Source organism: Ranitomeya variabilis, chromosome 5 (assembly GCF_051348905.1).
Source record: "Ranitomeya variabilis isolate aRanVar5 chromosome 5, aRanVar5.hap1, whole genome shotgun sequence".
Lineage (NCBI taxonomy): Eukaryota > Metazoa > Chordata > Amphibia > Anura > Dendrobatidae > Ranitomeya > Ranitomeya variabilis.
Window position 1 is genome coordinate 550,235,698 of NC_135236.1, and position 23,740 is coordinate 550,259,437.

General features: G+C 42.2%; 1 protein-coding gene across 2 annotated transcripts in view; it reads left to right on the forward strand.

Annotated features, from left to right (window-relative positions):
- The window catches only part of CPLX2 (complexin 2), a 307,927-nt gene extending 291,516 nt beyond the window's left edge, over nt 1–16,411 (forward strand). For both annotated transcript variants that reach the window (XM_077265892.1, XM_077265891.1), the window contains exon 4: nt 12,143–16,411. In XM_077265892.1, coding sequence (XP_077122007.1) covers nt 12,143–12,340 — 198 coding nt within the window. In that variant the 3' untranslated portion in view covers nt 12,341–16,411. The remainder of the gene's footprint in view (nt 1–12,142) is intronic.
- The last annotated feature ends 7,329 nt before the right edge of the window (nt 16,412–23,740 follow it).

The following is a 23,740-nucleotide window of genomic DNA, read 5'->3' on the forward strand; positions in this document are numbered from 1 at the left end:
GTAGAGGGCAACATGGCAGAGGTGCTATAGGTGCACAAAGGCATTGGACAGAGGGGATTTCTCACCAGGTTGTGGAGTGATTTCGCAGTGACAGCAGACACGGCAGGTACTGCTGCATCGATTCAAAGTGAAAGGAGACAGCATTTATCCAGTATGGTTACCAACTATTTTTCCACCATTATCGATGTTCTCCCTCACAGGTCATTCCCCTTTGATTACTGGGCATCTAAGCTAGATACCTGGCCCGAATTGGCAGAATATGCGTTACAGGAGCTTGCTTGCCCAGCTGCTAGTGTGCTATCAGAAAGAGTCTTCAGTAGTGTTGAGCATTCCGATACCGCAAGTATCGGGTATCGGCCGATATTTGCTGTATCAGAATTCCAATACCGAGATCCGATATTTTTGTGGTATCGGGTATCGGTATCGAAACAACATTAATGTGTAAAATAAAGAATTAAAATAAAAAATATTGCTATACTCACCTCTCCGACGCAGCCTGGACCTCACCGAGGGAACCGGCAGCGTTGTTTGCTTAAAATTCGCGCGTTTCCTTCCTTACGTGAAGTCCCGGCTTGTGATTGGTCGCGTGCCGCCCATGTGGCCGCGACGCGACCAATCACAGCAAGCCGTGACGTAATTTCAGGTCCTTCAGGATTTTAAAATTACGTTCCGGCTTTGTGATTGGTCGCGTCGCGGTCACATGGGCGACGCGACCAATCACAAGCCGTGATGTCACGGGAGGCAGGACAAGCGCGCATTTTAAAATGCAAACAACGCTGCCGGTTTCCTCTCCTTCAGACCCTGGGAACCATCAGGAATACCGTCCGATACTTGAGTCCCATTGACTTGTATTGGTATCGGGTATCGGTATCGGATTGGATCCGATACTTTGCCGGTATCGGCCGATACTTTCCGATACCGATACTTTCAAGTATCGGACGGTATCGCTCAACACTAGTCTTCAGTGCTGCTGGTTCAATACTGACCGAAAAAATGACACGCCTGGCGCCCCGAAATGTTGATGATCTAACCTTCATTAAAATGAACCAATCATGGATTTTGAATTATTTTGCCCCACCTTCCCCTGCTGACACGTAACTTGCCAGAAAATTTCTTGTTTTTGGCCTCCTCTTACTGACTGCTCCAATTCCGCCATTTGCAGGTGCTGAATGTCCACCATAGGCCATTTGTATACCTCCCTAAATGGGCTGACTCCCCCCACAGGGCCGTGGTCACAACATGGCGCAAGCACCCGTGCGAGTGTTGTTTGCCTGGACAGGTGGGTGTGCCCACTGTTGGGCCACGGCACTGGCACAGGGTCCCTCATAGTACAATAAAGTGTCTCTGGTGGTGGTGCACAACCAACGTCAGACACACTGTCGTAATATGAAGGGCCCTGGGCCAGTACCGCCGCCCACGAGAGAGTGTTCCCCCCTGCTCGAACTGTGCTCTACCATTTGAAAAACTTACCTCTCCCTGCCCCACCACTGTGTAGTCTGTGCTGTTAAATCCTTAAATGGCACTGCCATAACAAATTTGTCGCAATGATAGATGATAGTAAAAATATACAGGGGCCCTGGCCTCCATTTAGACCCCTTAATACTTTGCGCCAACTACCCCTGTCTGCAACTCTGCAGAGGAGCCCACCCTTGTACCTCGCTATGCCACCAGTTTATTTATGACCAATTCCTTGGCTGACATTTAGCCCACTTTAGTATTTTGGCCTACTAACTGTGTCAGCCACTTCTTAAACAGCTTGACCTCCGCTGAACAAAGCTTTGCCACCTCTGTACTCATGTTACCAATTGTGAACTGCATGTAGCCTACTTACTTATTTGTGCCTAGTAACTGTGTCAGCCTCTCATAACAGTTGTCCTCCCACGCTAAAACAAGCTAGGCCGCCTGCTTAGTCCTGCTAGCAGTTTTGAACTGCATTTAGACACCTTTTTTTAGGTTAGGCCTCTGTCTGTCTGTCTGCTCCACACATTACAACTGTCCCCCCCGAAACAAGCTAGGCCACCTGGTTAGTCCTGCTAGCAGTTTAGAACTGCATGAAGCCACCTTTTTTTTGGTTAGGCCTCTGTCTGTCTGTCTGTCGGCGCCACACATTACAACTGTCCCCCCCCTGAAACAAGCTAGGCTGCCTGCTTAGTCCTGCTAGCAGTTTTGAACTGCATTTAGACACCTTTTTTTAGATTAGGCCTCTGTCTGTCTGTCTGCTCCACACATTACAACTGTCCCCCCCGAAACAAGCTAGGCCACTGTTGTGAACTGTGTTTCTGGGCTCCCTCTGGTGGTCACTAACGGTATTGTGTTAGGCATGTCTTGTTGCAGGCCTGAGCTCCAGCTGTGTCGTTAAGCAGCGGGTGTTCCCTATTTAAGTCTCCTCCGGACTCAGTCTCTTGCCTGGCATCGTTGTATCCAGACCTATATGGTCTCCTCCGGATTCCTTTCAGTCTGTCTCATGCAAGAAAAGCTAAGTCCGTTTTGTATAATTTGGATCGTTTGCATTTTTCAGTGTCTTTGTCCAGCTTGCTTAATATTTGATTTTCTGGCTCGCTGGAAGCTCTAGGGGGCTGATATTCTCCCTCCGCACCGTCAGTCGGTGTGGGGGTTCTTGAATGTTCAGCGTGGATGTTTTTGTAGGGTTTTCTGCTGACCGCATAGTCCACTGTCTATTTTCTGTCTATCTAGACTAGTGGGCCTCACTTTGCTGAATCTAGTTCATCTCTACATTTGTGTTTTCCTCTTGCCTCACCGTTATTATTTGTTGGGGGCTTTCTATATCTTTGGGGTTCAATTTCTCTGGAGGCAAGTGAGGTCTTATTTTCCCTCTAGGGGTAGTCAGTTCTCCGGCTGGCTCGAGACGTCTAGAACCAACGTAGGCACGTTCACCGGCTGCTTCTAGTTGTGTGTGTTAGGATCAGGTATGCGGTTAGCCCAGTTTCCACCTCCCTAGAGCAGTATTTATGTTTTTGCTATCTTTCCGGAATATCAGAGATCCTCTACCACTGGGATCATAACAGTATGCCAGGCCAAAAGAAAATGTTTATTGCATCGCAGAAGCGGGATTAAAAAGAAGTTCTGAGGTTTTTTTTTTGTTTTTTTTTTGTGTTGCTGCAGTTTGCCTAGCTTCTTCCATCCCCTTTTTCTCTGAGTGGCTGGAACTCTGCTGCTGATATGAATGTCCAGACTCTGACTTCTAGTGTGGATCAGCTTGCTGCTAGGGTGCAAAGCATTCAGGATTTTGTTATCCATAGCCCTATGTCTGAACCAAAAATACCTATTCCTGAGCCGTTTTTTGGAGATAGATCTAAGTTCCTGAATTTTAGGAATAATTGCAAATTGTTTCTGTCTCTGAAACCTCGTTCCTCTGGTGATTCCGCTCAGCAAGTTAAGATTGTTATTTCCTTCTTGCGCGGCGACCCTCAAAATTGGGCATTCTCTCTGGCGCCAGGAGATCCTGCATTGGTGAATATTGATGCGTTTTTCCTGGCACTTGGTTTGCTTTATGAGGAGCCTAATCTTGAAAATCAGGCTGAAAAGATGTTGCTAGCTATCTCTCAGGGTCAGGACGAAGCTGAGGTATATTGTCAAAAATTTCGGAAATGGTCCGTGCTTACTCAATGTGTGCACTGGCCGCAAATTTCAGAAATGGTCTTCCTGAAGCCATTAAAGATGTGATGGTGGGGTTTCCTATCCCTACAGGTCTGAATGATTCAATGGCTCTGGCCATTCAAATTGATCGACGTTTGCGGGAGCGCAAATCTGTTAATCCTTTGGCGGTGCTGTCTGAACGGTCACCTGATTCTATGCAATGTGACAGAATTTTGACCAGAGCCGAGCGACAAAATCATAGACGTCAAAATGGGTTGTGTTTCTACTGTGGTGATTCAACACATGTTATCTCAGCATGCTCTAAACGCTTAAAAAAAATTATTAATCCTGTCGCCATTGGTACTTTTCAGCCTAAGTTTATTTTGTCTGTGACTTTAATTTGTTCATTATCTTCTTACTCAGTTATGGCTTTTGTGGATTCTGGTGCTGCTTTAAGTCTGATGGATTTGTCGTTTGCCAAGCGCTGCGGTTTTGTCCTGGAGCCTTTGGAAAATCCTATTCCTCTTAGAGGAATTGATTCTACGCCATTGGCAGAGAATAAACCTCAGTATTGGACGCAAGTGACCATGTGCATGACTCCTGTACATCAGGAGGTGATTCGTTTTCTGGTACTGCATAAAATGCATGATGTTGTCGTTTTGGGTCTGCCATGGTTACAGGCCCATAATCCAGTTTTAGATTGGAAAGCTATGACTGTGTCTAGTTGGGGGTGTCAGGGGATTCATGTCGATTCTCCATTGGTGTCTATTGCTTCTTCTACTCCTTCTGAGATCCCTGAGTTTTTGTCAGACTTTCAGGATGTATTTAATGAGGCCAGGTCCAGTGCCCTTCCTTTTCATAGGGACTGTGATTGTGCTATAGATTTGATTCCTGGTAGTAAGTTTCCTAAGGGACGACTCTTTAATTTATCTGTGCCAGAGCATGCCGCGATGCGGAGTTATATAAAGGAGTCTTTGGAGAAGGGACATATTCGCCCATCCTCTTCTCCTCTTGGTGCAGGATTCTTTTTTGTGGGCAAGAAAGACGGGTCTTTGAGACCTTGTATAGATTATCGTCTTCTGAATAAGATCACGGTTAAATTTCAGTATCCTTTGCCACTGTTGTCTGATTTGTTTGCTCGGATTAAGGGATCCAGTTGGTTCACCAAGATAGATCTTCGTGGTGCGTATAACCTGGTGCGCATAAAGCAGGGAGATGAATGGAAAACGGCATTTAATACGCCCGAGGGTCATTTTGAGTACCTGGTGATGCCTTTTGGATTATCGAATGCCCCTTCTGTGTTTCAGTCCTTCATGCATGACATCTTCCGGAAATATCTGGATAAATTTATGATTATTTATCTGGATGATATTTTGGTTTTTTCTGATGATTGGGAGTCCCATGTGAACCAGGTCAGGATGGTGTTTCAGGTTCTGCAGGAGAATGCTCTATTTGTGAAGGGCTCAAAATGTATCTTTGGGGTACAGAAGGTTTCTTTTTTGGGTTTTATTTTTTCCCCTTCTTCTGTGGAGATGGACCCAGTCAAGGTCCGTGCCATTCATGACTGGACTCAGCCCACGTCTGTTAAGAGCCTGCAGAAGTTCTTGGGCTTTGCTAATTTTTACCGTCGTTTTATCGCTAATTTTTCCAGCGTGGTTAAACCTTTGACGGATATGACCAAGAAGGGTTCTGATGTTGCTAATTGGTCTCCTGCGGCCGTGGAGGCCTTTCGGGAGCTGAAGCGTCGGTTTACTTCAGCGCCAGTCTTGTGCCAGCCGGATGTCTCTCTTCCCTTCCAGGTTGAAGTTGATGCTTCTGAGATTGGTGCAGGGGCTGTTTTGTCGCAAAAAAGTTCTGATGGCTCCGTGATGAAGCCATGCGCCTTCTTTTCAAGAAAATTTTCGCCTGCTGAGCGGAACTATGATGTTGGTAATCGGGAGTTGTTGGCTATGAAGTGGGCATTTGAGGAGTGGCGACATTGGCTCGAGGGAGCTAAGCATCGTGTGGTGGTCTTGACTGATCATAAAAATCTGATTTACCTCGAGTCTGCCAAGCGCCTGAATCCTAGACAGGCTCGTTGGTCGTTGTTTTTCTCCCGTTTTGACTTTGTGGTCTCGTACCTGCCTGGTTCGAAGAACGTGAAGGCTGATGCACTTTCTAGGAGTTTTGTGCCTGACTCTCCGGGAGTCTCGGAGCCGGCTGGTATTCTCAGAGAGGGAGTGATTTTGTCTGCCATTTCCCCAGATTTGTGATGAGTGCTGCAGAAATTTCAGGCTGATAGGCCTGATCGTTGCCCACCAGAGAGACTGTTTGTCCCTGACAGATGGACCAGCAGAGTTATTTCTGAGGTTCATTCTTCAGTGTTGGCGGGACATCCTGGGATTTTCGGTACCAGAGATTTGGTTGCTAGGTCCTTTTGGTGGCCTTCCTTGTCGCGGGATGTGCGTTCTTTTGTGCAGTCCTGTGGGATTTGTGCTCGGGCTAAGCCTTGCTGTTCTCGTGCCAGCGGGTTGCTTTTGCCCTTGCCTATCCCGAAGAGGCCTTGGACGCACATTTCCATGGATTTCATTTCGGATCTTCCAGTATCTCGGAAGATGTCTGTCATCTGGGTGGTGTGCGATCGTTTTTCTAAAATGGTCCATTTGGTGCCCTTGCCTAAGTTGCCTTCCTCCTCTGATTTGGTCCCTTTGTTCTTTCAGAATGTAGTTCGTTTGCACGGCATCCCTGAGAATATTGTGTCTGACAGAGGATCCCAGTTTGTGTCCAGATTCTGGCGATCCTTTTGTGCTAAGATGGGTATTGATTTGTCTTTTTCGTCGGCTTTTCATCCTCAGACTAATGGCCAGACCGAGCGAACTAATCAGACGTTGGAGACTTATTTGAGATGTTTTGTTTCTGCTGATCAGGACGACTGGGTTACCTTTTTGCCACTGGCCGAGTTTGCCCTTAATAATCGGGCTAGTTCTGCCACTTTGGTTTCACCCTTTTTCTGCAACTCTGGTTTTCATCCTCGTTTCTCCTCGGGCCAGGTTGAACCTTCTGACTGTCCTGGGGTTGATTATGTGGTGGATAGGTTGCAGCGGATTTGGAACCATGTGGTGGACAATTTGAAATTGTCACAAGACAAGGCCCAGCGTTTTGCCAACCGCCGCCGCGGTGTGGGTCCCCGACTTCGTGTTGGGGATTTGGTTTGGTTGTCTTCTCGGCATGTTCCTTTGAAAGTCTCCTCTCCTAAGTTCAAGCCTCGCTTTATCGGTCCTTATAAGATTTTGGAAATCCTTAACCCGGTGTCTTTTCGCTTGGACCTTCCAGCGTCATTTGCTATTCATAATGTGTTCCATAGGTCCTTGTTGCGGCGGTATGTGGTGCCTATGGTTCCTGCTGTTGAGCCTCCTGCCCCGGTTTTGGTTGAGGGCGAGTTGGAGTACGTGGTGGAGAAGATTCTGGATTCTCGTATCTCTAGACGGAAACTCCAGTATTTAGTTAAGTGGAAAGGCTATGGTCAGGAGGATAATTCCTGGGTTGTCGCCTCTGATGTTCATGCGGCTGATTTGGTTCATGCCTTTCACGCTGCTCATCCTGATCGCCCTGGGGGTCTTGGTGAGGGTTCGGTGACCCCTCCTCAAGGGGGGGTACTGTTGTGAACTGTGTTTCTGGGCTCCCTCTGGTGGTCACTAACGGTATTGTGTTAGGCATGTCTTGTTGCAGGCCTGAGCTCCAGCTGTGTCGTTAAGCAGCGGGTGTTCCCTATTTAAGTCTCCTCCGGACTCAGTCTCTTGCCTGGCATCGTTGTATCCAGACCTATATGGTCTCCTCCGGATTCCTTTCAGTCTGTCTCATGCAAGAAAAGCTAAGTCCGTTTTGTATAATTTGGATCGTTTGCATTTTTCAGTGTCTTTGTCCAGCTTGCTTAATATTTGATTTTCTGGCTCGCTGGAAGCTCTAGGGGGCTGATATTCTCCCTCCGCACCGTCAGTCGGTGTGGGGGTTCTTGAATGTTCAGCGTGGATGTTTTTGTAGGGTTTTCTGCTGACCGCATAGTCCACTGTCTATTTTCTGTCTAGCTAGACTAGTGGGCCTCACTTTGCTGAATCTAGTTCATCTCTACGTTTGTATTTTCCTCTTGCCTCACCATTATTATTTGTTGGGGGCTTTCTATATCTTTGGGGTTCAATTTCTCTGGAGGCAAGTGAGGTCTTATTTTCCCTCTAGGGGTAGCCAGTTCTCCGGCTGGCTCGAGACGTCTAGAACCAACGTAGGCACGTTCACCGGCTGCTTCTAGTTGTGTGTGTTAGGATCAGGTATGCGGTTAGCCCAGTTTCCACCTCCCTAGAGCAGTATTTATGTTTTTGCTATCTTGCCGGAATATCAGAGATCCTCTACCACTGGGATCATAACAGGCCACATGGTTAGTCCTGCTAGCAGTTTAGAACTGCATGAAGCCACCGTTTTTTATTTTAGGCCTCTGTCTGTCTGTCAGCGCCACACATTACAACCTTCCCCCCCCCCCGAAACAAGCTAGGCCGCCTGTGTACTCCTCTTACCAATGTAGAACAGCATTTAGCTCACTTATTTATTTTGTCCTAGTAACTGTGTCAGACTCTCACAACAGTTGTCCTCCACCGCTGAACCCAGCAAGGCCGCCTGTGTACTCCTCTTACCAATTGTGAACTGCATATATCGTTCTTTTTTATTTTACGCCTACTCAGTGTGTCAGAGCCACTAATTACAATTGTCCTCCTCCGCTGAACCACGCTATGCCGACTGTGTACTCCTATTACAAATTTTGAACTGCAATTAGCCACCTTTTTTAATTGTAGGCCTATTCTGTCTGTCTGAGCCACTTATTACAGTTGTCCTCTGCTGAACAAAGCTATGCCGCCTGTATACTCCACTAACCAATTTTGAACTGCATTTTGCCTACTTTCTTATTTATGCCTACTAACTGTGTCTGCCTCCCATTACAGTTGTCCTCCACTCAACAAAGCTGAGCCTCAATTTTCATCCGATGTCAGATATTAAACTGCATTGGCCTACTTGTTTGGTTGGGCCTACTAACGGTGTCTGCCGTTCCTTGCTTGTCTCCTCCACTGAACAAAGCTGAGCTTTAATCTTCAGGCTTTCGGCCTATAGGAAATTTTAAACTGAATTTGGCCTACTTGTTTGGTTGGGCCCTAGTAACGGTGTCTGCCACTCCTTGCTTGTCTCCTCCACTGAACAAAGCTGAGCTTCAATCTTCAGGCTTTCGGCCTATAGGAAATTTTAAACTGCATTTGGCATACTTGTTTGGTTGGGCCCTAGTAACGGTGTCTGCCGCTCCTTGCTTGTCTCCTCCACTGAATAAAGCTGAGCTTCAATCTTCAGGCTTTCGGCCTATAGGAAATTTTAAACGGCATATGGCCTACTTGTTTGGTTGGGCCTAGTAACGGTGTCTGCCGCTGCTTGGTGTTCTCCACTGAGCAAAGCTGAGCTTCAATCTTCAGGCTTTCGGCCTATATCAGATATTAAATGGCATTTGGCCTACTAATTTGGTTGGGCCCTACTAACGGTGTCTGCCGCTCCTTGCTTGCTCCTCCACTGAACAGAGCTGAGCTTCAATCTTCAGGCTTTCGGCCTATATCAGATATTAAACTGCATTTGGCCTACTTGTTTGGTTGGGCCCTAGTAACGGTGTCTGCCGCTCCTTGCTTGTCTCCTCCACTGAACAAAGCTGAGCTTCAATCTTCAGGCTTTCGGCCTATAGGAAATTTTAAATGGCATTTGGCCTACTTGTTTGGTTGGGCCTACTAACGGTGTCTGCCGCTGCTTGGTGTTCTCCTCCACTGAACAAAGCTGAGCTTCAATCTTCAGGCTTTCGGCCTATATCAGATATTAAACGGCATTTGGCCTACTTGTTTGGTTGGGCCCTACTAACAGTGTCTGTCGCTCCTTGCTTGTCTCCTCCACTGAACAAAGCTGAGCTTCAATCTTCAGGCTCTCGGCCTATATCAGACATTAAACTGCATTTGGTCTACTTGTTTGGTTGGGCCCTAGTAACCGTGTCTGCCGCTCCTTGCTTGTCTCCTCCACTGAACAAAGCTGAGCTTCAATCTTCAGGCTTTCGGCCTATAGGAAATTTTAAACTGCATTTGGCCTACTTGTTTGGTTGGGCCCTAGTAACAGTGTCTGCCGCTCTTTGCTTGTCTCCTCCACTGAATATAACTGAGCTTCAATTTTCAGGCTTTCGGCCTATATCAGATATTAACCTGCATTTGGCCTACTTGTTTGGTTGGGCCTACTAACAGAGTCTGCCGCTGCTTGGTGTTCTCCTCCAATGAACAAAGCAGTGCCGCCTATTAACTCCTGTTACCAATTTTGAACTGCATTTAGCCTATCTTATTCTTTGGGACTATATCTGTGTTTCCTCCTCATCTTGCCCATAGCCCAGCCACTGCTAGATGAGTCCGCTGGTACATTGACCCAGACCACTACATTCCTCTTGCACTCTACACAGCCAGAATGCCAGAATCTGACCCTGCTGAAAGTCAGGTTCCCCTTCCCGCATACTATACCACCTTACACGGGGACAAAGAGGAAGGTGCAGATGAAAGTGCAGGTTCCTTCATCAGGTGGGGGAGCATACTCGTTGGCGACGTCACTGGCACAGGGCCCCTCATAGTACGCAAAAGTGTCTCTGCCGGTGGGAGGCACCCCCGCCGTCAAACACACCGCCGTACTTTGAGGGGCCCTGTGCCAGTGCCAATGCGAACAAGTGGGCCCCCCCTGCTTGCTCGGGATCACAGCACTTGCAGTTTTAATACTTACCTCTCCTGGCTCCACCGCCGTGACGTAGTCCGCGTTTCCTGGGCCCACAAAAAACTTGAGCCAGCCCTACCCCCCCCACAACTTTAGCCAAATGACCCCCAATTTTCAATGCCTATCTATTATTATAAAATAAATTAAGATTCACAAGCTTAAGTGACAAGAATTGATGTTTTTGACATTAAAATGGGCACTGTTGGTCTTTTCCTGTCCTCCACTCACTGCCGACTTTGATTCCCCATTGACTTACATTGGGTTTCGTGTTTCGGTTGATCCTCGACTTTTTGCGATAATTGGCCGATTTCACTCGACCCGACTTTTGACAAAGTCGGGTTTCGCGAAACCCGACTCGATCCTAAAAACGTAAAAGTCGCTCAACCCTAGTCGACACAACAGCACGTCAGCCATGGGGGTCTTTAGCAGGATCTCCAGCTGTCATTGCGTTATAGGGGTCTGATGGATACCCAAAATTGTGTACCCTTGTGGCAGCTGCGATCACTTATGTAACACAGCAGGCATCTGCCGATTATCATGCAGGAGCAGCTCCTGAGCCTGATCTGTACTTCCACTCATGTACATATATAGTTGATATCAGGAATGGATTAAATGCTACATCTGTATAATGTATTAAAATTGTGTGAAGAATCTTTTTACTAACTCTGCTTGGAGTTTGTGTCTAAATTGTCTTTTGGTGAATGTCTTTTTTCATTGTCAGTGATGCATTATGAAGCCAAATAAAATGAAGGCACAGAGTTGACTTTTACAAGATCAAACGCTATTAGATCACTAGTCCTGAACTGTCTTACATTATACCTCATAAACCCAGATAGCTACACACATCAAGCACGCCTTAGTCATCATAATATCTATCTAATTTAAAGGAGCCCTACTGGAAAAATACAAAACTACATGCAAAATCCATTTTTTTTTTCTACATATGACCGAATGTAGTTAGCTGCTCCAACGCCTGAGGGTGAAAATATTCTGTTAACATTTTTTTTACTGATGCAGTATTGGCAGATATCTTGGATGGCATGAAATTACCATATATATCGATGTTCACACATATATTTAAAGCATTTTAAGCTAGTTAGATACTTTGCCTGTGTTTACATATGTAGATTGAAATAGAGTAGAATCCACGCAAGGGTTATAGAACAATACTACCCCTGACAATAATAAAAAAGAACATCTCTCAGTAAGTATACAGTGACCAAGTTGGTAAACCTTTCTGTTTTATTGTGTAAGCTTTGGTACTTGCTTTTCTTACTTTATGATCTGGTTTGGAAGATTTGAGATAATTTTCAAATGTTTTTCCCTTTGACACTTAAAAGGCTTTTACACTGCCAGATAACCGTGAAAAAGAGTTGTTAAGAACGCTCATTTCACGATTATCCTGCTGTGTACAGACTGACGATTACTCGATAAACAAGCAAAACGCTCGTTCATCGGGGGAAATTATCTTTTACGCAGCATAAAAAAATCACTGTTCTTTGTGTTGCAACGTCCTATGTAGTATCTAGTCCAGTCTAATTTAGATTGCTCATTGCTTTGGTTTGCCTGTGTAACCAGGCATCCTGTTGACCACCAATGAGTAAAAGTTCACTGATAAACCGGCCCTTAAAATAATCTCCATACACCTCCTGGGTCTTCATAAGGAATCCCAGAAATCACATTATACATAATTATATGGGCATAAGAGTGGTGTATGGTTTACTTAACAAGTTTTCCTTTCTGCTTACAGTATGGTTTGAAAAAAAAGGAGGAGAAAGAAGCAGAAGAGAAGGCAGCAATGGAACAACCTTGTGAAGGCAGCTTGACTCGTCCAAAGAAAGCCATTCCAGCAGGTTGTGGTGATGATGATGAAGAGGAAGAAGAAAGCATTTTGGATACTGTACTCAAGTACCTCCCAGGTCCCCTCCAGGACATGTTCAAAAAGTAACTTTGGCCAACAGTGCGGACTTCTACTCTAGCCAAATGTATTTTCTGCTACAAACAATGGGACCACCTATGGAATCTTTGACCACAAGAGATACATAAAAGCACTCAACTGGATAGCACAAATAGGGATAAGCAAACATTAGAATAACACAAAACCTTCTATACTGACAGACATGGCTATACAGGTAGACACATAGGCACAATTGCACACATATGTACATTCCAGGAAAACATAAGGATACAAAATGTAACTTTTATTTTCCCTTTTTTTGGACATAGGTTTTTAAACCTCACACTAAGTTACATGGACCAAACTTGTCCCTGCTGCTTGGTTTCAGCAAAGGGCAGAATTTTCAAGACTTGTCAGTTTCGGCGCTGTCTTTGTTGAGCAGCTGTAATCATTGGATGAGTAGATGGGGTCATTTTACTTCTCTATAGACGTTTACTAAAATCTAGGCTCCAGTGCTAAACAATAGCTGACTGCTCATAATACGAGCGTTAATCGCGTGTGTAAATAATATGCTCCTCTCCCACAGGGGCATAAGGAGATGCAAAGTGACAGCATTCATATGCAGATTTACAGTCCATTTTGTGAATTTTGTTGCACACTGTGTGACATCTGGGAGCTTGGAATATGTCATGAGATGCATGTGGAGAAACCCTAGTGTGTTTCCATCTGTTCTGTACACTGTATGTCGTTTCTTTGTCGCTCTATCTTCTCGCCTTCCCTTATCAGTACTTTGCTAATGGGACCTGCAGCATTTAGCTTCTTTTATTCAGAATTTCTAATCTGCCCACATCCTTTGCACAGAAATGGTGAAGAGGTCTACACAAAATGAAACAATCTATGGTGCCGTGTAGAAGTTACATTTTCTCTGCGGGTCTCTTAGCAATAATTAACTTTAAAAAAGGGAACAAGGGTCTGAATCCTGGGGTGGATCCTCGTAAGGACGCTGACTAGGATCCATAGACTTCTCTTCTAGATTTCTATGACTGTAATGCTGACTGCATGCTTAGGAAAATTCAAGTGTTTGATGCCTTTTTGAAGTTGCAAGCACTGTCTGTCTTAGTCCTGTGCCTATCACTGTATTTCTAGTTTACATTAATACCATGAGGACCAGAGTAGAGCTGTGATCTTACATGTATACCGTTGTGTGCACTTAGCAGCCGCTCACTTTTTTTTATTTTTTACTGTGGAAAATCTTATTTTCTGTATTCAAACCAAAGTGATTTTTTTCTCTTAAATGTTTCTACTTGTCTCTCTTAAATGTTTCTACTCGTCTTTGTCAGTCAGTGTTTATGTCCAACATTCCAAAAACACGAAGGCATAATTGCTCTTCCCTTTCGTTATAGGGCAAGGCAAAATGCCAAGGACCAAATTGCAGATCTTATAAAGGAATTGTGTAATATTTGATATGTGATATAGCACAGGATCCATAAGCCTTGGCTTGTTGGAACCACTCTGTATACCCACAGCTGTGAGTACATCACATGCTTCCATTTCATTGATTTTATAGAGAAGTCTGATACATTCCGTTCACCAACAGCGGTTGGTTTATACGACTTATTAGCGAATTAGAGTACGCTTTTTACATGTATATGTACACAATGTTTAGAAATATAATAAACCTGTTTACTGTAAAGCTGTAAAACAATAAACTTCATACATTGCTGAGGTCAGAATTGTCTTCAGGGTCATACCCTTTAAATTAATACCCCAACAAGAAAAATAAAACACATGATGTAGTGGATATCTCATACAAAATCATCAGGTTTTAGTTTGAGTGATTTACATGGCACTGTGTGTACAGCAGACATGAGAACAGAGCTTCTCCCTGGCACTGAGAGGCAACTGTGTCCTAGCACTGACAGATGCTCTAGATTTACTAAACCAGTTGCAAGTAAATAAATGTGGAGTTTGCATCTGGGAAGCTGCCTCTTGTTTGTTATTCCACCCCAGAATACAAAAACCTCTGCAGAAACACAATATAAACAATTCATTCCAAATATACAAAATGCAAATAAATGCCTTTAACTAGATGTTTGCTGTCCACTACATTCAAATTTTGCTTATTACCATTTTCGAATAACCAACCTGATGATCAGATATAACCATTTCTATCAATTATTATAGACTTTGTTTTTACTTAAATGGGGTTTGTATATATTTTAATAATTACTTACATTCATAGCTAAAGAAAAGTTCTGTAAAAATAATAAAGGGTGTTACTCTGCAAAGTAATATAAAATGGGTTTTAAATCTGTAGAACTTTTAATTATAATATAAATATACACAAATAGTCAAAACATTCCTAATATTTAAGAGCTGGAAAGCTTTGAGTGGTCCTTGTTAATATTAATGTGCATATAGTATATGTGTGTATATGTGTGTCTGGTGTGTATATATGTACATTGACGTGTTTGATGTTATCACTTATATTTCCTGTGTGTGTTTACGGTCACCCAATGTGACTTACAGAAATGGATAAATGTTTCATACATGCATGCTTATTTCACAGTGATACCAAGCTGCCCATGTCACGTGACTGGGAAGGTCCTACCATGACCAGTCATGGAAGCCCCTAGGCTTCTGTAGGAGATAAAGCCATAAAGCCATTACTTGATGTCTCGTAAAGTCCGTTTTGTATATGTTCATTCATTCTGTTATGCACATGTCTATATAGAATCCAACCAACTCCGCTCTAGAGGTTCTGCTAGGGATAAATCTGAAAGCAACCAAACTGGCCAAAATATTGAAGTTGAGACTGTGAAATTAAAATAATATGGTACAAGAACAAAGTGATGATATATTCGGAATTATATTTACTTTTACAAAAGTCGCCACTTTGCACTTTACCTAAAAGTCAAACTGGAAAAAGGTCTCCCGAAAGACATGGAATGTCCACCTACGACCTCTGGAGATTGCAATATGTATCTGAAAATGTAACTATTAATGGTCTTACTATAATTGAGTTCTTACTTTGCTGCAATTTTTTTTTTCACAAGGTTCCTGGGTACCTGACAACCAATATGGTCACCATCACAGCTTCTGTAATTATTGTTGTCACCCAGTTTTGTGAGTAGATTTATATCAATTTATAATATCTCCATCATCACTGCATTGCTAGGCTGATTTGCATTTGATTTCCTAGCTTTTCACAGATGTAGAAAACAGATACATATGGATGTTTGTATTTAATTATGATTTTTGTTTTATTTATAGGGCAAGTAGTATGTAATGTTTCTGTTTCATTCTTTTGTTTTTATTCTATATAATTCTAAACAAATGAAATCTTGTCTATCTGGCAAGCTTGGCAGATCCCTATTATAGAACCTGGTTTTCTTTGAAGCCATATTCCTTTGTAGGGATGAGTAAATCACTTGTGCACGGTTCAGATTTTACAAGTATTCTGTTCCATCTTTTTATGATACTAAATTTGTAAAATTAAATTGGTTTAATATATATATATATATATATATATATATATATATATATATATATATATATATATATATACTTGTAAGGTAATACTACCATCATAAAAGGAAAAAAACACACTACATGTAGCTAAAATGTCCCAACAAATACAATGTAAAAAAAGAATGTTGAGTTATGTTCACATATGTTTTGGAGCCTCCATCACAGGAAAAAATGCATAAACAATATATATAAGAAAATCCACAACATTCTAAGTTTGTCTGGTAAAACAATGACAGACACCCAATAGCTCCATAATGGTTAAAGAGGTCTGCCGATTGCTATTGGTGCCCGTCATGTGATAGATCCTGTGATTGAGCCAAACACCTGAATTGTGAACAGAACCTTATATGACAAAAATGTAATAAACAAAATTGTAAAACTACATTTGGGAAACTGAGCCAATAACAGATTTACTCACCTCTACGGCTATAACTGCAATATTACTTCATGATATGAATTGTGTGAAAGTGAGTTGGATTTTGTAAATGCCTGAACTAAAGATGGGTTCCTTACATGCAGATGTTTTTGGGGTTTTTTATGCTATAAAGTCACCTCATACTATTAATTAATAAAACTTATCGAACACCACAACAGTGTACTGATAAAACTAACCGTAGTCTTACTTCCAATAAGTAAGAGCAAGTCATAACGATCACCATCTGGTTTCTTACCTCATTTCTGAATCCATAGTTACATGAAGTGCTGAAAATGTATAATCTGTTGTGTTAGGCGACACAAACTGCCAGCTTGGTCCCAATGCTGACATAATCTTGTGTGTATTTTTCATTCATTTTCAAACTTATCTCAAAAGAAGATGGAAAATTACACCAAGGAAGACAAAAAGGCAAACTTGTAAAAACACAGTGGAAGTCCTAGACTAGGACCAAAATAAAAGGCTACCATGGTATGCAACATTGACAAGTTACTATATTTAAGAGATACATTATTTTGTAAGGTAGATGCATCTAGTACCATGACAGTTTGTGTCCTGAGAAAAATTCAGTTCACCAGCTACTTAAAGGGAATATGACATTGGGTCTTTTCCACCTACTCTGAGAGCAGCATATTATAGAGCCAAAGACCCTGATTCCAGGGATGTATCACTTACTGGGCTGTTCAGTGTAGTTTTGATAAAATCACTAATATATTAGCAGATTATCACTAGAGGACTAATAAATCTGCTGCAAAATAGTCCTCCATATTCATGACAGCTTTCTGAGTATCATCACATGGGCAGAAAGCTCCAATCAGTGGTGTGGGCGGGGTTATACAGAGCTCAGCACTCAGAGAGCTGGTAGATTTGCAGCAGATAAAACATTAATTTGATCAAAATGACAGAAAAATGCTCGGTAAGTGACTCATTAATGGAGTCAGGATCTCTCAACCTACATGATGCTGCTCTCAGATAAGATAGCAAAAACCTGTTGACTGATTCCCTTTAAATAAAAAAATTTGATATGCAGCTGGGTTAATTATTGGTCCACAAGGTTTTCAGATGTAATTACAAATTTTTCTGAAAGGACTATAAGCCTTATTATATATATATTCATTTGTAAGAAAAGTAAGTGAACCCTTTGGAATTATCTAAATTTCTGCACTGATAAGTAGAAAATATGATCTGATTGTGATCTAAATGATTTTGTTAGACAAATATGTCTTTCGTGTCTTTGAGCGACATGAAATCATCCACAGTGCAGGAAGATAAAGGATAAAAACCTCCATGTTTTTGGTTTCTATAAGATCTATTTAGCTCAAGGTGGAGATGCCAATAACGAATAGAATCAGAATGGCAAATATGAATTTTAATGCAAAAATAAGTGAAGAATTATGATTAGGCCAGTGTTTTACAATTAGTCACGTTTTGTGCTTAGTGGCCCTTTATCAAGCCAGCGGTGCAGGAAATGGGGACCTAAGTTTTTATGTGTTTGGTATGTAGCTAACACATAGCGAATTAAGTCCCAGTTTCCTACATCATTGCGCTAACAAATCTGCACATATTTTTGTATCTTTGTATTGGAATACTTGTATGCTGTCCTATTTGTACTATTTATTGGTTTCTCCTCCTGGTTCTAGAACTTGCACCATATTTAACTACCACATACAACAAGAGTCTGCTTATACATATACCTAAATAGATTAAGGAGGACATGAGATTTGAAGTGTGGGTTTCACCGGTTTTTGGCTATTAAATAAAGATACACAAAGCCTGGTTACTGACATGTCAAGAAATATTGGTGAGTGTGAAACCTTCTTATCAGAAGACTTGAAAAAAGTGTAATATGCATAATACATAAGGCTGAAATGGTCTACAAAAACTAAAGTCCTGGGTGTACAGGAATTTGTGACAAGACTAATTGATTTCAACGGAGAAAAATTTGAATCCCTAGTAGTGGGCACTAGTGATGAGCAAGTGTGCTCGTTACTCGAGATTTTCCAAGCATGCTCGGGTGTTCTCCGAGTATTTTGGGCGTGCTCGGAAATTATGCTTGAGTCACCGCAGCTGCATGATTTGCGGCTGTTAGACAATCTGAACACATGCAGAGATTGCCTGTTTGTTAGGGAATCTTCACATGTATTCAGGCTGTCTAGCAGCCGCAAATCATGCAGCTGCGGGGACACAACATAATCTACGAGCACGGCCAAGATACTAGGAGAACACCTGAGCATGCTCGGAAATCTCGAGTAACGAGCACACTCGCTCATCACTATTGGGCATCTGGTTGACTCAAAAATGAATTAAAGACTAACATAACATCCATGTTGGTACCTGCCCCCTGTGTCTGCTTGTTTCACTAGGTGATAATGTGACAGTCCTGTAATTCTCTAGGTAGGACTTGTGATGTTACAGAGGAAGGGAGTTTCCTGTCTTTGGTTTAGTATTATCTCCCTGCTGTGAACCCTGAGCACACCCTGTTCACTATATAAACTCCTGAATTTAGTGGTGATTTCTATTTCACACCTTGGCTCATTCTCTGACTTATTCTTCTGCCTTAAGTTTTTGCCTCTTGTTCATATCTCCTGGTGCTGGCCTGGCAATCTGACATTCCCTGTCAGTCTTCTACACCAGCCAGCAGCTACTTTGTACACTCAACACAGGGCCCTTGTATGATTTCAAATGCCTTCGCAAGGCTCAGATGGTGAAGTTCAGGATTCCCCTATCACCTGATGCAGTTGCATGTAAAAAAATTCACAGTTTTGGTGAGCACAGCCAGTAAGGAGGAGGTCAGAGGTGGCGTGGATAAAAGCAGATATTTATTAAAACAATGTGATTTGGATATGTACCTATATCTATCTATATTATCATTTATATTTAAATTTTAATACATTATTTTACTTATAATTTTTTGTCTTGCCTTTAATTTTATCATATATCATATACACTCACCGGCCACTTTATTAGGTACACCTGTCCAACTTCTTGTTAACACTTAATTTCTAATCAGCCAATCACATGGCGGCAACTCAGTGCATTTAGGCATGTAGACATGGTCAAGACAATCTCCTGCAGTTCAAACCGAGCATCAGTATGGGGAAGAAAGGTGATTTGAGTGCCTTTGAACGTGGCATGTTTGTTGGTGCCAGAAGGGCTGGTCTGAGTATTTCAGAAACTGCTGATCTACTGGGATTTTCACGCACAACCATCTCTAGGGTTTACAGAGAATGGTCCGAAAAAGAAAAAAAATCCAGTGAGCGGCAGTTCTGTGGGCGGAAATGCCTTGTTGATGCCAGAGGTCAGAGGAGAATGGGCAGACTGGTTCGAGCTGATAGAAAGGCAACAGTGACTCAAATCGCCACCCGTTACAACCAAGGTAGGCCTAAGAGCATCTCTGAACGCACAGTGCGTCGAACTTTGAGGCAGATGGGCTACAGCAGCAGAAGACCACACCGGGTACCACTCCTTTCAGCTAAGAACAGGAAACTGAGGCTACAATTTGTACAAGCTCATCGAAATTGGACAGTAGAAGATTGGAAAAACGTTGCTTGGTCTGATGAGTCTCGATTTCTGCTGCGACATTCGGATGGTAGGGTCAGAATTTGGCGTAAACAACATGAAAGCATGGATCCATCCTGCCTTGTATGGAGCATCTTTGGGATGTGCAGCCGACAAATCTGCGGCAACTGTGTGATGCCATCATGTCAATATGGACCAAAATCTCTGAGGAATGCTTCCAGCACCTTGTTGAATCTATGCCACGAAGAATTGAGGCAGTTCTGAAGGCAAAAGGGGGTCCAACCCGTTACTAGCATGGTGTACCTAATAAAGTGGCCGGTGAGTGTATATACAGTGGGTACAGAAAGTATTCATACCCCTATACATTTTTCACTCTTTGTTTCATTGTAGCCATTTGGTGCATACAAAAAAGTTCATTTTTTTTCTCATTAATGTATACTCTGCACCCCATCTTGACTGAAAAAAAAATGTAGTATTCAGACCCTTTGTTCAGTATTGAGTAGAAGCACGCTTTTGAGCTAGTACAGCCATGAGTCTTCTTGAGAATGATGCAACAAGTTTTTCTCACCTGGATTTGGGGATCCTCTGCCATTCTTCCTTGCAGATCCTCTCCAGTTCCGTCAGGTTGGATAGTGAATGTTGGTGGACAGCCATTTTCAGGTCTCTCCAGAGATGGTTAATTGGGTTTAGGTCAGGGCTCTGGCTGGGCCAGTCAAGAATGGTCACAGGGTTGTTCTGAAGCCACTCCTTTGTTACTTTAGCTGTGTGCTTAGGGTCATTGTCTTGTTGGAAGGTGAACCTTCGGCCAAGTCTGAGGTCCAGAGCGCTTTGGAAGAGGTTTTCATCCAGGATATCTCTGTACTTGGCCGCATTCATGTTTCCTTCAATGACAAACAGTTGTTCCTGTCCCTGCAGCTGAAACACACCCCAATAGCATGACGCTACCACCACCATGTTTCACTGTTGGGATTGTATTGGGCAGGTGATGAGCAGTGCCTGGTTTTCTCCACACATACCACTTAAATTATCACCAAAAAGGTCTATCTTCGTCTCATCAGACCAGAGAATCTTATTTCTCATAGTCTGGGAGTCTTTCATGAATTTTTTACCAAATTCTATGCGGGATTTCATGTCTTGCACTGAGTAGAGGCTTCCTTTGGGCCACTCCGCCATAAAGGCCTGACTGGTGGAGGGCTGCAGTGATAGTTGACTTTGTGGAACTTTCTCCCATCTCCCTACTGCATCTCTGGAGCTCAATCACAGTGATCTTGGGGTTCTTCCTTACCTCTCTCACAAGGCTCTTTTCTCACGATTGCTCAGTTTGGCTGGAAGGTCAGGTCTAGGAAGACTTCTGGTGGTCCCAAACTTCTTCCATTTAAGGATTATGGAGGCCATTGTGCTCTTAGGAAGCTTGAGTACTGCAGAAATTCTGTTGTAACCTTGACCGGATCTGTGCCTTGCCACAATTCTGACTCTGAACTCCTTGGCAAGTTCCTTTGACCTCATGATTCTCATTTGGTCTGACATGCACTGTGAGCTGTGAGGTCTTATATAGACAGGTGTGTGCCTTTCCAAATCAAGTTTTATCAGTTTATTTAAACACAGCTGGACTCCAGTGAGGGAGTAAAACCATCTCAAGGAGGATCACAAGGATATGGAAAGCATGTGACTTAAATATGATTGTCTGAGCAAAGGGTCTGAATGCTTATGACCATGTGATATTTCAAATGACAAAAAACTGGCACATCCAGACTAGTGTGCTAAAGCATGTCAATGTGAAATATATGAAATATGAATAGCAATACGGCTTTTGAATATTAGGAAAAAAATTAGACGCTTAGCATAGAATTTGACCAAATTATACCATCAACCATCGTCAAAGTGGTCTCAAAGACTGATGGGTCCCTACATGTGTAAATACCTCTCTTAGGCTGATGTCTGAATTCCTGGGTGAATGTGGAAACCTCTGTCAGCAATGCCTGCATTTATGGGTAAGTAGGAACCTGCTATAATTAAAATCACATGTTGAAGGGCGGAGTGCTCTGTCAGTAAGCTAACATACTGTACAAATGACAAAAAACTGACTGGCACATCCAGACTAGTGTGAATAGGTGCATACCAAGAGGAGCTACCTCCATAAATAATATACAAAAAAAGGTTATGCTAAGCGTCTCATTTTTTTTTCCTAATATTCAAAAGCCGTATTGCTATTCATATTTCATATATATCACAGTGACATGCTTTTCTAATGATTTAGAGATGATCTGCAAAGAGGAGTGGACCAAAATTCCTCCTGACATGTGTGCAAACCTCATCATCAACTTCAAAAAAAGTCTGACTGCTGTGCTTGCCAACAAGGGTTTTGCCAGCAAGTATTAAATCTTGTCTGTCAGAGGGGTCAAATACTTATGTCTCACTGCCAAATGCAAATAAATTCATAGAATTTATACAATGTGATTTTCTGGATTTTATTTTTGATATTCTATCTCTTAATGTTAAAATTAACCTACCCTTAAAATTATAGACTCTTCATGTCTTTGTCAGTGGGCAAACTTAGAAAATCAGCAAGGGATTAAATACTTATTTCTCCCACTGTACATACTAGATAATCAGGCACATACACACATACCATACTGTATATACATACATATTACATATAAACTATATATACACTGGCTCATAAACACAGGCACATGCACACATTCTATATATACACAGGCACGTACACAAATACTATTTATACACAGGCACATACTATATATACACATGCACATACACATATATACTATGTACTGTATATACAAATGTATATATACAGTTGAAACTAGAAGTTTATATACACTATATAAAAAGACACATATGCATGTTTTTCTCAAAATCTGACATGAAATCAAAATAAACCTTTCCCGTTTTAGGTCAATTAGAATTACCATAATTATTAATATTTGCCAAATGCCAGAATAATGAGCGAGAGAGAATGTTTTAAGGCATTTGTATTATTGCAAAGTCAAAAGTTTACATACATTTCATATGGTTTATATAGTGTATGTAAACCTCTGGTTTCAACTGTATAAGTACACTTGCGCACACAGGCACATGCATGTATACTATACTATATATATATATATATATATATATATATATATATATATATATATATATACACATACATATTAGTCCATAAATCAATAAAGAGAACACATTCAAAATATCATGAACACATATGGGCCTCCCACGGGAAGAATAAGACAGGCCACACGAATGTAAAGTTCAAAACAATTTTTATTGGTATCAAAAGATAAAAAATCTCAAACTGTTATACACAAACCAATCTTATGGTAAGAGAGTACCTCTGATCTAAAAGAACAGGTCACATGTGAATATTCCTATCACCTAAAACATATATTCTGGGCAAACCACTTAATGGTTATTTACCCTAACTCACAATGTAATGGTAGTGGTAAAAATGTATGAAAGGATCAAAAGTAAAAAGAACCTCTATTCAAAGTGCTGAGTGCATACTGACAAGATAGCCGCGCCTTTAAAGGTAAGGTACCGCGTTTGTAGATCATTAATAAATCACTGTAATGTAGCATAACATGCTGCTATAACCAAGTTTTAAATGCATGTGAAACAGATTTCGTGTGTTATATGTGTTTAAAGAAGGAACTGGGGGCTGACATCTTGGTTTTGCAGCAGTAGCAGGGCACTAACAGTGTCATTTTACAGCACCCCATGGACATAGGAGATAATAGACCGGCGAGGACCCTATCTATAACATTGGAGAGGTGTTAGCAGTGAGCTGGGCACGCCTCTGTGGGCTGCACAACTCACTGCTGTAGGTGTGACTAGCAGCCATTTTATTATAGCCCAGTGCTCTCTGCCCAGCTCCACTTACTCTATCACAGGAGCTCTATTCACTCCATTAAGCTGCATTCCCAGCCTGCAGAGAGAGGTGACACCTGACA